The 12,497-nt window shown below is 34.7% G+C and overlaps 1 protein-coding gene across 1 annotated transcript in view; it reads left to right on the top strand.

The window, feature by feature from the left end:
* The window catches only part of LOC122353772 (spermatogenesis-associated protein 16-like), a 107,430-nt gene that overhangs the window by 59,734 nt on the left and 35,199 nt on the right, over nt 1-12,497 (top strand). Inside the window, exons 3-4 of the mRNA XM_043251651.1 lie at nt 2,046-2,559; nt 4,121-4,266. Of these exons, the coding sequence (XP_043107586.1) occupies nt 2,046-2,559; nt 4,121-4,266 (660 nt within the window). The remainder of the gene's footprint in view (nt 1-2,045; nt 2,560-4,120; nt 4,267-12,497) is intronic.

Raw genomic sequence — 12,497 nt, 5'->3', positions numbered from 1 at the left:
TTTTTAAATCATAACCGTTTATGAAATTGTATGAAATTGAAATTGATTTACAGACATTAAAAACTGTTTAGCATTGCTTAGCAACACCTTCGGCTCTAGGCGCTAGCAGCTATTTACACTCACCCACTGAGGTAATATCTACCCAGTTTTTGTGCTGCACACGTCATAAAAAATTAAGCCAAAAACATTTTGTTCGCCAACTAGTGACCTTCTCCATGTAAATAAATGGGATGTCAGCCAAACTAAAAAAAAATCTATTTTAATCTCAATTTTTCCAAAAGATGCTTTCCATCTTTTTAGGTGTTTTTTTTTTTAGCACTCTGATGTGTTTAAACATTATGATTGCGAGTTTCGCGTGGACTTCGTGGATATTGCAGTTTTAGCTAATGACAACTGCACAAATGACATTATAAACTCAAGATTTCAGCAACCGTATGGGACATTTTGGCTTCGCTTTTCTATATTTTAAGGAAAACGGATGCATTGTGCATCAATTCAAATCCTAAATATCAAATATTTGAATATATCTGATATAATCAGGTGCGTCTGAGCAGATCGGGGGGTTAAGATTAGATCTTAAAACACCTTACATTATCAGATAATCTGGGATGAACATCGTAAACGACCAAGGTCCTATACGAGATAAATCGGCCTAAAACTCCTGCAGTCTGAGCTTATTTTAAAACGCGTTTATAAAGGACAAAAACATTCTTTCTCCCCACATGGTAGTAACACATACACATAAAGCTAGAAGAATTTGCAGTCTACTCTTAAAGCAGGAGCTCGGCCTATTGCCAACAGGTGTATATGTCACAGTGACCTTTTCCTAAGCACATTTCAAGAGCGGCAGTGAATCAGCACCCCGGCCCTCTACATTATTTAAGTGACTTCTCTAACAGTACACTAACAGCAGCGCTCTTACAGAAGAATAATAGCAGCGAATGTATTAAAGTTTCAGCCCGCTTAGAGAATTGAGAACTTGTCTGTACTCTGTCTGTAAGAGGAGAGCAGGTCTCGGGATGTAAAATGCATTTATATCCTGGGCTGTTTGAATTCATGGGGAGTAGCCCGTGCAGGAAAGGGACAGTCTGCATGTGGGGTAAATCATAAGTTGGTTGGCTTTTATTATCAATTCTGCAAGCGCAGTGAAGAAACACGTAGTGCACGTTTCCCTACAAAAGAAAATTAAATAAAAAACACGGAAGAGCGGTACAATGGGATGAGAAGCACGCAATGTTCAAACAGTCCCTAAAAAAGTGTTGCATTAAAGGAATAGGAAAATGAGATGAAAATGTACTTTGAACCTGACCTTTTTACATCTCAACAATGGATCCTTTGCAGTGAATGGGTGCCGTCAGAATGAGAGTTCATGAAATCACACAGTCAATCCACACAATCCACAGTCAATGCAAAACATTGCACGTTAGTATGTAAATTCTAGTATATTTGATATTACCAGGTGTGTCTGAGCAGATCAGGAGGGTTAAGATTACATTTGAAAACACTTTGCATTACCAGATAATCTGGGCTAAACATCATAAACGACATCATAAAGGTCCTATAAAAGATAAATTAGCCTAAAACTCCTGTAGTCTGTGCCTAGCTTAAAGAGCATTTAAAAATGACAAAAACACTGTTAGAAAACACTGATCATCTGCAGCGAATGGGTGCCGTCAGAATGACAGTTCAAGCGTCTGATAAAAACATCACAATAATCCGCAAGCAATGCAAAGCCAAAATCAAAATAAACCCGTCACTAAGGCATTTTTAACTTCAAACTATTGAATACAGCTAAGATACAAGTTCTCCATCCATAATATTGTTTTCTTTAGTGAAAAGATCGTCACATCTGTATTAGGGGAGAAATATGAACAGATCAAGCACTATTTACACAAAGCAGTCAAAAACAAACAAACGTGGATGGGTTTAGATTTTTTGTACTCATGCATTAGTGTGAATTATGAACTCAAATTTTGTCCCGAAGCAGTTTTGTAAAGTTAAAGCATCTTGGTTGAACCATTGCCTTCTTTTTAAATGTCTTTCAGAAGCACAGCAAACTCGACTGGAAGCCTGGAGCTCCAGGGACTACAGCAGACAGCTCTCACGGAGCATCCAACGCCTGCCACAGTCCAGGCAAACCATCCCGAGGACAAGGGCCAAAACAAGAGAAAAGGGAAAAAGACAGACAGCGGTGCCCCAAAGAGGAGCAAGAAGAATGACACCCGAAGAAAAGATGGATCGCCGGATGGCTGTGCGGGAGCAAATAATGAACGAAGCCCCCTTCCCGCGCCCCCTCGCATTTCTCTAAGAGACCTGATGGAGGCTGAGACAAAGTTAGTGTTCGGTGACGAACAGGACATTACCCACAAGTCCCTGGCCTCCACCGCCACACAATTAATGTGTCAAGCGGCTGAAATAGGAGGGCCTCCGAGTGGACCTAATCTCAGCTTTCTGCCTCAAATTGACAAATGGCTCGATGTAGCTTTACAGGACGCCAACTCGTACTACCAACAGAAGAAATATGCCACTGCAGCCAGCCGTTTCACTGCTGCACTAGAGGTACTCGATATTCAAATGATACCACAGGCTGCCCATCCTACAGACCTTTATCTGTGCATATAATACACTTACGCGCTAGATTGTTTGAAAATGTACGTGCACATGCACGCTTATGAGGATCTTAAGGCGTTCAAAGTTATTTTATTTGCAGTTGGAGCAGTTTGGATGTTCAGGGTGGTTTAAATAAAAAAAAAAAAATTAAAAAAGTGTCACTTTTTAACAAACCACACAATTTGAGGTACCATTATAAGGCAAATGAAGCGATGTATGTATTCATATAATATTCACTATGCTTTTCTAGCTTTGATTTTATTTATCAAAAAATTCTTAAATCAAGAAGGATTTTATAGACAAAATTTTTTTTATCAAAATCAAGTATGTTTTGGCTCGAAACAAGCAAAATAATCTGCCAATGGGGTAAGCAAAATAACCTTGTTTTCTGTTTGAAATAAGATTATTTTGCTTACCCCAATGGCAAGTAATTTTCTTTCTTCTAATCAAAAACTCACTTCATTTTAGCTTGCTTTTTTTTAAAAACCAAGACTATAATATTTGCTTTCTAAATATTTTTGCTGGAAGCAAGACTAGAAAAAGCTACAAAGGCATTTTTGCAGTTTATGGCTCGATCAATTGCCGTGAACGCAAAGCCTGAACTATATAAAAAAAAATTTTTAAATATTCACCAGGTATTTATAAAAGTACTGTGACACTGCCATCGGATACTATATGGTCAATGAGATTTTATTCGGCCAACAAAAATTAAATAAATGCATTCAATAGTGTTATTATTATAATTATTTTTAAATTGAGTATTAGTAATGTGAACAGTGCTGAATTTAGATGGTGGCAAATGTAATCTTAGCAAAACAGGACAAATGAGCAGTTAAAATTAAATTGATTTCCGATTGATTTCGGATTCTTCTAAATGAAATGTTAATCTGAGGCAAATATTGAAGAGATTTAATTACTGATTATAATATATCGGAGCTCAGATGCTCTTAAAAGCATATTTCTGACCTGGTATCACTATTACTTAGATAACACATTAACAGACTTTGACCATGTTTAAATGGATCTGAGATGTTTCTTTTATTTCTCTCAGCTCAGATTAATAATATCATTTTAATGTCATAATGTCATACATGTCGCTGCGTAAAAATGTCATACAATACATGAGGACAAATGAGAAAAAGGTCTTTGAGAGAGAGTATTTATACACACGTTTTAAAGTGATGAGAACATCTTCCTTTTAATTAAGCTGTATGTTCATTGGTGAGCTGACAGTACATTCAAAAATACCCAGTGCTCAAGGTGAAATTCTTCACATTATTTTTTATTGCATTACTCAGTTTGGGTCACAGAAATGCATCAAGCTGATGCTTGTAATGCGACGGTGACATTTGTTTGTGCAAAAAGCCCTCAAACTGCTTTCATTCATTTAAAAATGGCACATTCGTTACATTTTATTTGACAATTGGTCAACGGTGTAATGAGCAGGATTATTTTGGTCAACATTTATATTAATGCCGCCTACCTTAAATTTCTCCCTTTTCTCTCGCAGCTGTGTTCCAAAGGCTCCGTGTTTGAGAAACCTTTTAATGCTGGTTATGAAGACATCTGTAAAGTTGCCAGCTTTGTTGAGTCCAGAATAGTCTCCTGCTATCTCCGAATGAAAAGGCCTGACCGGGCATTGCTGCATTCCTACAGGTAACCACACACAGAACACACACAGCACATATCATTCACAGAATTCTCAGACAGCTATTTATTATTATCTATTTACAAAATGTTTGCAATTAAAAAGTTTGTGTGTATTATATACATATACAGTACATATATATATATATACAGATATACATATGAGGATGCATTAAATTGCTCAAAACTAACAGTGAAAACATTACAAAACTTCATTAGAAGATTGAGCTTGGTACATAAATAAATGCATTTTTGAGCAGCATATTAGAATAAAGGATCATGTGATACTTAAGACTGGAGTAATGGCTGTCAAAAATTCAGCTTTACATAGTAAAAAAGTTATTTAAATTGTAAAAATAGCTGACGATGTTACAGTTGGTTTTTTTTTTGTTTGTTTTTTAATAAATGCTGCCTTGGTGAGCATCAAAATATCTCACAAATAGTAGAGTATAATATATGTATTTGTGTTACATAGTCTTGATTTATTAAAATAGTTTTTTTAAAAACGCTACAAAAAATACAATAATTAAGAATCCACCGTTTCTAAAACAAATAAATGGCAATGGGCTGGTAACGTAAACGGTCTCTGAAATATTGTGCATACGTGTGTATAATACTTCACAAATGACAAAACGTATGCACTGCTGAAAAAAAGACAATTATACGGTGGGTCAATCGGCAATGTCCACAAATGATCCACAACACTCAAAAATAGATAGATGTTGATTGGTGTTTTTGAGTGTAGTGTGACAACAGTCATTTGTTAAGTGGACGGTGAGAGTAAAGCCTCCTGACCCCCAGTTAACTGTGTCTGCTGTATCCAGTTAGTCATGGCCCTGTGCTGTTCTCCTTTGCTCCTCCATTAGTGAGAGAAAGAGAGAGAGTTTGTGGTTCCTCTGAGCCATAACTCATCCTGACTGCATTGTACCCTTGAAAAGTTCTGAACAGCTTAAGAAATGAAATGCAAGCCTTTGCAGCTCCCTCTGCAGACTAGAGGATGAAGGGAACAGGCAAAGTAATACAAGAGTAATACATTCAAATTGTAGTTAAAGTCAACGTGTAATCAAAATTCAGTCAAACATTTCTAGGCAATGTGTGGCTATATATAGATTATGTTCCACCTTATACGTAATGGCCATTTTTAACCTTTCGGAATATTTCTGAATATTATATTTATCTTAAAGGTATGGTTCACCCAAAAATGAAAATGTTTTCACCCCCAGGACATTCAAGATGTTGATAAGTTTATGTCTTCATCTGAATAGATTTTGAGAAATGTAGCATTATATGATTTCCTCACCGATGGATCATTTGAAGTGAATGGGTGCCGTCAGTCCAAACAGCAGATAAAAACAATCACAGTAACCCACAACTTCAGCACATTGAATTATGTATTATATTATGTATTATACTATAAATTATGTCCATAAAAATGATGGATTATGGACTATATTTTGGATAGAAGGAATGTTTCGAGGTGACCTAATATGCCCCTTTATACAAGATGTAAAACAAGCCTTTAATGTCCCAGAATGTGTGTGTAAAGTTTTAGCTCAAAATACCACACAGAATTTATTTTTATAGCTTCTTAAAATTGCCACTTTTAGGTTATGAGCCAAAACGCATAATTTTCGTGTTTGGTGAGTTTAAATGCAAATGAGCTGGTGCTCCCGGCCCACTTTTCATAAGAGGGCAGAGCGTGCAAAAACAAAACAATACAATCTCACACTTTGAAAATGTCAGAAACTCTCAGTAGCGGTGTTCAGATTCGAACTGGAATCTGTTTAAAAGTCATTCATCTAATTGTATTGTGCATAATAAATGCGTGTTTATGATAAAAATAACGTCATAGCTGGTCTCAGGGTGCCATCGTGTGCTATCACAGACTTTATACGTTTCACTTGTGATTACGAGCTCAACAAATTTAATTGGTCGACTTCATATTGCTTTTTAAAGTACTTGACGTGAAGGCAGCATCAATGAAAACAGGCACAGACGATGTTGCTTCATTGCTTTAGCAACATTAACCGTGCAGAGAGTCAAGATGCTCTTTCAGAAAGTCAATATGGAAAACAAACACATGATGCTTACTTTGTCTGAAGCTGACGTTCACATACAAAGCATTGGTATTGATCACTAAACATTGCGGCCATATTTAAAACATTTTGGTAAAACATTGGAATAGGGAACAATCATTCACTATTAACTACTATTGCAACTAATTAAGAGACCCCAAAATAAAGTGTTACCAAAACATTTTTTAAAATGGATTTGTTTCTTGTGGATTATTATGATGTTTTTATCAGATGGATTTGAATTCTCATTCTGACGGCACCCATTCACTACAGAGGATTCATTCATTCAAGTGGTGTAAAAATACATTTTTCCAAATCAGATGAAGAAAAAAAAAAAAAAAAGACAGCTACATCTTGAATGGGATGAGGGTGCATTTTCAGAAATGTTTCGTTTTTTGGGTGCACTGCTGCTTTTAAAATAATTTCTAAAAATAATGCTTAATGCCGAGGCCACGCAACAGTAATAGAAAAACATGCTATAACATGTAACGTCTGCAGATCTTGTCAGCTCGTATCCCATCTGTCAGTGTTGTTGCTAGCAGTGTGCTACATAATACTGAAAAAACATACACTGTAAAAGTGTGAGAAATATAAATTTAAAAATGCTTTTCTGTGAGAGAGCACTGGGAATATTAAAAATAAATCTGACACTCAAAACGGAAAATCATATGCAGGGAAGCTGGGGAAGAGATACATATGTTCGGTAGATACATTATATATATATATATATATATATATATATATATATATATATATATAGAGAGAGAGAGAGAGAGAGAGAGAGAGAGAGAGAGAGATTATTATAGACTGTTTGGAAGGAAATGAGTTGATGTAGTTAATATATGTTTAACAGTAGCAGATGGGTTGTCGTGGCAACATCATGAACCATATGTAATGTAACAGCAATTTTGTGATTGAAATCAGGTTCGCTAAAAGTCAGTCCAAACCATATCAAAAGGCACACTGTCTGAAAGCCAATTAAAGAGCAGTTTAAATTGTTCAGGGAAATGCAATTTTAGAGGAAACAACGGCATACAAAATAAACATGAGAACATAATTTGGATGACCTCGACCATGTTCCTTTGCTTTTTGACTTCAGAAGCTAGACATATAATATATATTTGAAAATATTCTACAATAAGATTTCTGAGGGATCATGTGACACTAAAGTCTGCGGTAAAGTATATGCATAAAAATATATGAATAAAATGCAAATAGGATAAAGTTTAAATAAACCAATTTTCCACTATTCAGCTTATATTAGGTATACAGTATGTATGACTATGTTAAATACTTTATATTAAGTACACTGTACATGTAATACTGTAAATCCAGTACTGTATATCCAGTTTTACAGTTATACACCGAAGCATACAGTGTTAATCAGTACTAATCTATAGAGCAAGCTATTATTCAATATCCTTATAGAAAATCTAAATTGCACAAAGTTGGAAAAGGGTGAAAAAAGTGACCGTATCATTCATACAATGTGTAGCTCAGAGGGATTTGGTTTGATCATTTTAACTTTATATTTTGGAGTTGCGCGTCGATGTAGCTCTGCACACCATGCAGCTGCCGGTCGACAGCCAATACTGTAACATTTCTGTTCCTGTACACATACAAACACTCCTTCGCTGTCAGCACAGATGCTTCAGAACAACAAATAAGCAACTCTTGCACACCTGAATGCTTGCAGACAGGTGCACTGAATACAGGACATAATATGAAAAAATAAAAAACACGCATAAAGCTGCAGCTTGCAAGAAATCAGATGTTTTTACATCTACGTTTTTGTAGGGCTTGTAATCATGTAATCTACAAAGATAACTGGTTTGTGGAGAGATCATGATCAGGCTTATCTTGGCCAAATTTCAACTACCACAGCGATCTCATCCAATCAGATATATTTATGCTTTAAATCTAGAATAGAGATGTGTTGGTATGCGTTATTCTCTCTCTTGCAGCTACTATATGCATTTCACTTTGCATCTTTGTGTCTTTTTCATTGAAAGGCAATAGTGCTTATTAAAATTGATGTGATGCGCCACTGAACATGCACTGAATGGATCTCAACCATGCTTGGTTTTTCATACAGTATGTACAGTACAGCACTTAGTCAGCATTCTCTGCCCTGAACACCATCAAATCTAGATCAAGCTCCATTTAGGTCCATGTTGAAAACAAGGAAAACTTTCTAATGCAGATTTTATACTATGTATATATATATATATATATATATATATATATATATATATATATATATATATATATATATATATATATATATTATATTATATATATATTTATATATATATATATATATATATATATATATATATATATATATATATATATATATATATATATAGTTTTTTTATTTATAATTAATTTTACTTTAATAAACATAACTTGTTTAACAATTTTAACGAATTATAAAATGGGTATTGCGAGTGAGGCATTAAGAATTTTTACAAACTTGATCATTTTGAAATGTTATTTATACTTTGAGGTGTGCTATATTTGCATCCAAATAGAATTGAATCAACACAAATCATAATTCAAGTGGCAAAAATCCTTATAAAGAATATAGTTTTATTCTGATTACACTTCACTTTGTTATTAATTATTAGTGTTTAGTTGAGGGGCAAGTAGTATGAATTTAAATATAGTGGCAATTAGCATATACCAGCTGATAAAAAAAATAAAAATAAAACCATTTAAAATAGACATAAATAATAGATACAATAACCAATATGGTACCAATATAACTCTACTTTATAAGGTCAATTCATTTTCATGATGCTTATATTTATAATTAATTATATTTTAATAATCTTTTAGATATTTACACTAGCGAATGTTAAGTATAATGTGAAAATAAAATAAATACAAAAAACGAATTTTAAAAATGTGTGTTTTCTAAGCAGCCCTTTAAAAAGTAAGCATATACATCCAATATAATATCTAATTATACTGTACAGTTTGTTAAAACGGTATGAAATAAAAAACTAACATAAAAAACCTTTTAAGCCATGAATCCACAGGCAGACCTTTAAAATTCTTTATATACAAAATTTATAAAATGTAAAATACCCTGATTATACTGCAATGCAGTGCAATGTTACAAATAAATACAACATATTGAAATTGGTGTCCAAACATACCTATTAAAAATAAGCAAATGTTCAACATGTGTAAATACCCGATTATACTGTACAGTATGTTAATAAAAAACACAGCATTAAATTTGTTTGTTTTTTTTCCATTACATTAACTTCAGATAATCTGGTCAAATGAATAACACAATGTTTTTGTTTTTTTTCCCTGAGCTGGATCCGTCGAGAAAGTAGGTGAGCTGATGCTCTGAATACCCCCAGCATACTTTAAAACCCTTTATAGATTACACCTCGGCTTGTGCATTTATCTGCCTGTTTCAGTGAAGAAAATAAGGAGAGAATACCTTGGATGTCAATTGTTATCTCTCCATTCTCCTCGTAGGATCCCGCTTTGAGCTTCATGAGGATGTGGGTGGAATCCCATCAAAGACAGCTTTGTTGATTCCTGTCGAACAGATTTTGTATATATTAGCTCCGTGCACGACGAGCAGGAACGCAACAACACAATTCAGATAAAAATACAAAGGTAGCGGCTTTTGTATTCCGTGTGATGACAACGTATCCAGAGCGTTTAAAGTTGTAGGGCTACGTGCCTCTTCCTGTCATGTCCTCAGGTTGGAGGTGCCATTTTCGAACAATGCTCTTTTTTTAGTCTGTCACCGCGCGAAACTAAGTTTGTGATCTGCAAATAATTATTGTCAGGCTTCTTCAACGAGCCCTAAAAGGAGACTAAGCTAAAGGCAGACAGAAAGAAATCAAAACCGCTTCCTCTCATGACAGATTAGACATTTCTAATTCAAGTCTTCACATCTTTTTTTTAACTGTCAATGCAGCCGTGCTAGTAATATAACATGATAAATACAAAACTGTGTTCTATTTTCTCACCTCAAACGTCGAACTTTTTTTTGTTTTCGCTTGTATCAACGGACACCTGACTCACGTGAACAAACCAGCTATTCGTGTGATGATAGCAAAAATAAAATAAAATAAATAAAAAGGCAATGCTAGCAAAGCTAGTATAACAAGGACAAAGCGAAATTGAACATTGTGAAAGATGAAAAGTTCATTTTACTTTCAAGTGGCTGCAGTAAACATCCTTTTAACTGAACAGAGAAAATAAAGTGATTTCTGCCTTGAATAACTCGTTTAACAATTTTAATGAATTAAGAATTAAGACTTTTTACAAACTTGATCATTTTGAAATGTTATTTATACTTTGAGGTGTGCTATATTTGCATCCAAATAGAGTTTAATCAACACAATGATGCTCATATAATTTCAATGACCATGTTTTGATTAATATAAGAAAGCAAATTCTCACAGATGAGGAGGGGGAAACTCGCTGGTAGGAGACCTTAACCCTAACAAGGACATTTATCAGCTAATTAGGTAACAAGTCACATGTGAATGGAATCATGAAGAGCAGAGACACCAACATCCAGAAAAATAAGACTTCAAAGTAAAAGTCATCACTGGGCAATTTTTTAAAATAAAACATACAAAAAATATGGAAGTGGAACAAAGATCCTCTTTCAACCGTCACGTTTATCAAGCAAAAACTGTTTTATCACACGCTGCAAATTTCAGTGCATCAGAGTCACATTTTATATAGTCTGAACCTCTGTGCCCTCTGTGACTCACCTCTATCTATATTGTTATGTTTCCACTCTTGAATTCACTGTTGGATGGACATTTCTTTTAATTATTCAGATTTCTGTCATCTCCTCTCGGCCCGGGTTGAGGTCAGGAGTGCAGCTGGTGAGGAGGTCTTAAAAACAATGCAGTACTACTTTATTTTTTTTCACTGTCAAACAGAACACTGACAACAATAAAACCTTGCCTCGTGTGAATCTCATATTACACAGCTTAGCAAAATCATAAAAACAAGAGCTCTGTTTACTTTTACTATTATCTGCACACGTGCAAACGTGATATTGATTTTATTAAACCGTTCATTAAACAAGAAGTTAAAATTGTTACATTATCAGTGTTATCTGGTTTTGCTCAATATTGCCAATGAAAATGATTTTGAACAAAACCACTGCAGAAGTTTTGTGCTTTTCCCAGCAACACACAGAGCTCATATTTAAGCAAATCGAGAAAGTCAATGATTCAGCGACTCATTTATGAGGACAGTTAGGCCCCGTTGCAAATCACACAGTTCATGTGCACTTGCAGACTTACAGACACACGACGTGTCTGTGTGTGTTCATTAAATCCACAAGAACGTAGTACATCTCAGTCATATTAGCTTTCAAAAAGGTAGTCGTAAGCATCTCCTTTGCGGCCTTCTTTACACATACTTTGGGGAATACCACAAGGCTTTATGGTGCAATTTAGGACAGGACCTCATTTGCTTCATTTCTATATGTATCGAACATTTTAATGATTTGTTAATTAATGAGTGACGGAACAACTAACTCAAATCACTGGCACCACCTACGGGCAGTTTTAGTTTTCATGTTCATTTTAAATTTTGATATTTATTTATTTATTTATTTTTTTATTATTTTTTTTTTTTAGTACAATAATGACTTTAATTTATTTTGTGGGTGCCCATTTCTCAAGCAAAATTGCTTGTGATTTTTATTGAGTCAGATTAATTGGCATATAATTTAATTAATTAAATGAACTGACAGCACTATTCTATTAAAACGGTTCAAAAATAACTAAAAAAAAGGCCCTTCCTAAGGGCTTGCAACCTCTTCCAATCTATTCAGTGTAAAATGACCGCTTCTTATCTAAATAGCCATTTCTCGTTCAGAATATGTTGCAATCATGACTACAAAACAATTATTAGGTTAGCCGTGGTTTTAAAGCGTCATATTCTGAGTGTCATGGTTATAGAGCAGAAAGAAAAAGAAAATCCAAAGTTTTCACAGGTTAATGGGGCACTAGTTTAATAACTGTGAGGTTTCAGCTCTGTAAATTATTAAGAAAGTAGATAACGGCGAGGAAGTGGTGCCCAGAGAATGAGTAAGGCCTGGCTTTTTTTCCACACTCTGTCTCTGTCTGGAGGAAGCGCAGCGGCGATTCATCTGCCTCGTCA

Source organism: Puntigrus tetrazona, chromosome 11 (genome assembly GCF_018831695.1).
Source record: "Puntigrus tetrazona isolate hp1 chromosome 11, ASM1883169v1, whole genome shotgun sequence".
NCBI classification, from domain to species: Eukaryota; Metazoa; Chordata; class Actinopteri; order Cypriniformes; family Cyprinidae; genus Puntigrus; species Puntigrus tetrazona.
This window is presented reverse-complemented; position numbering and strand designations above follow the sequence as displayed.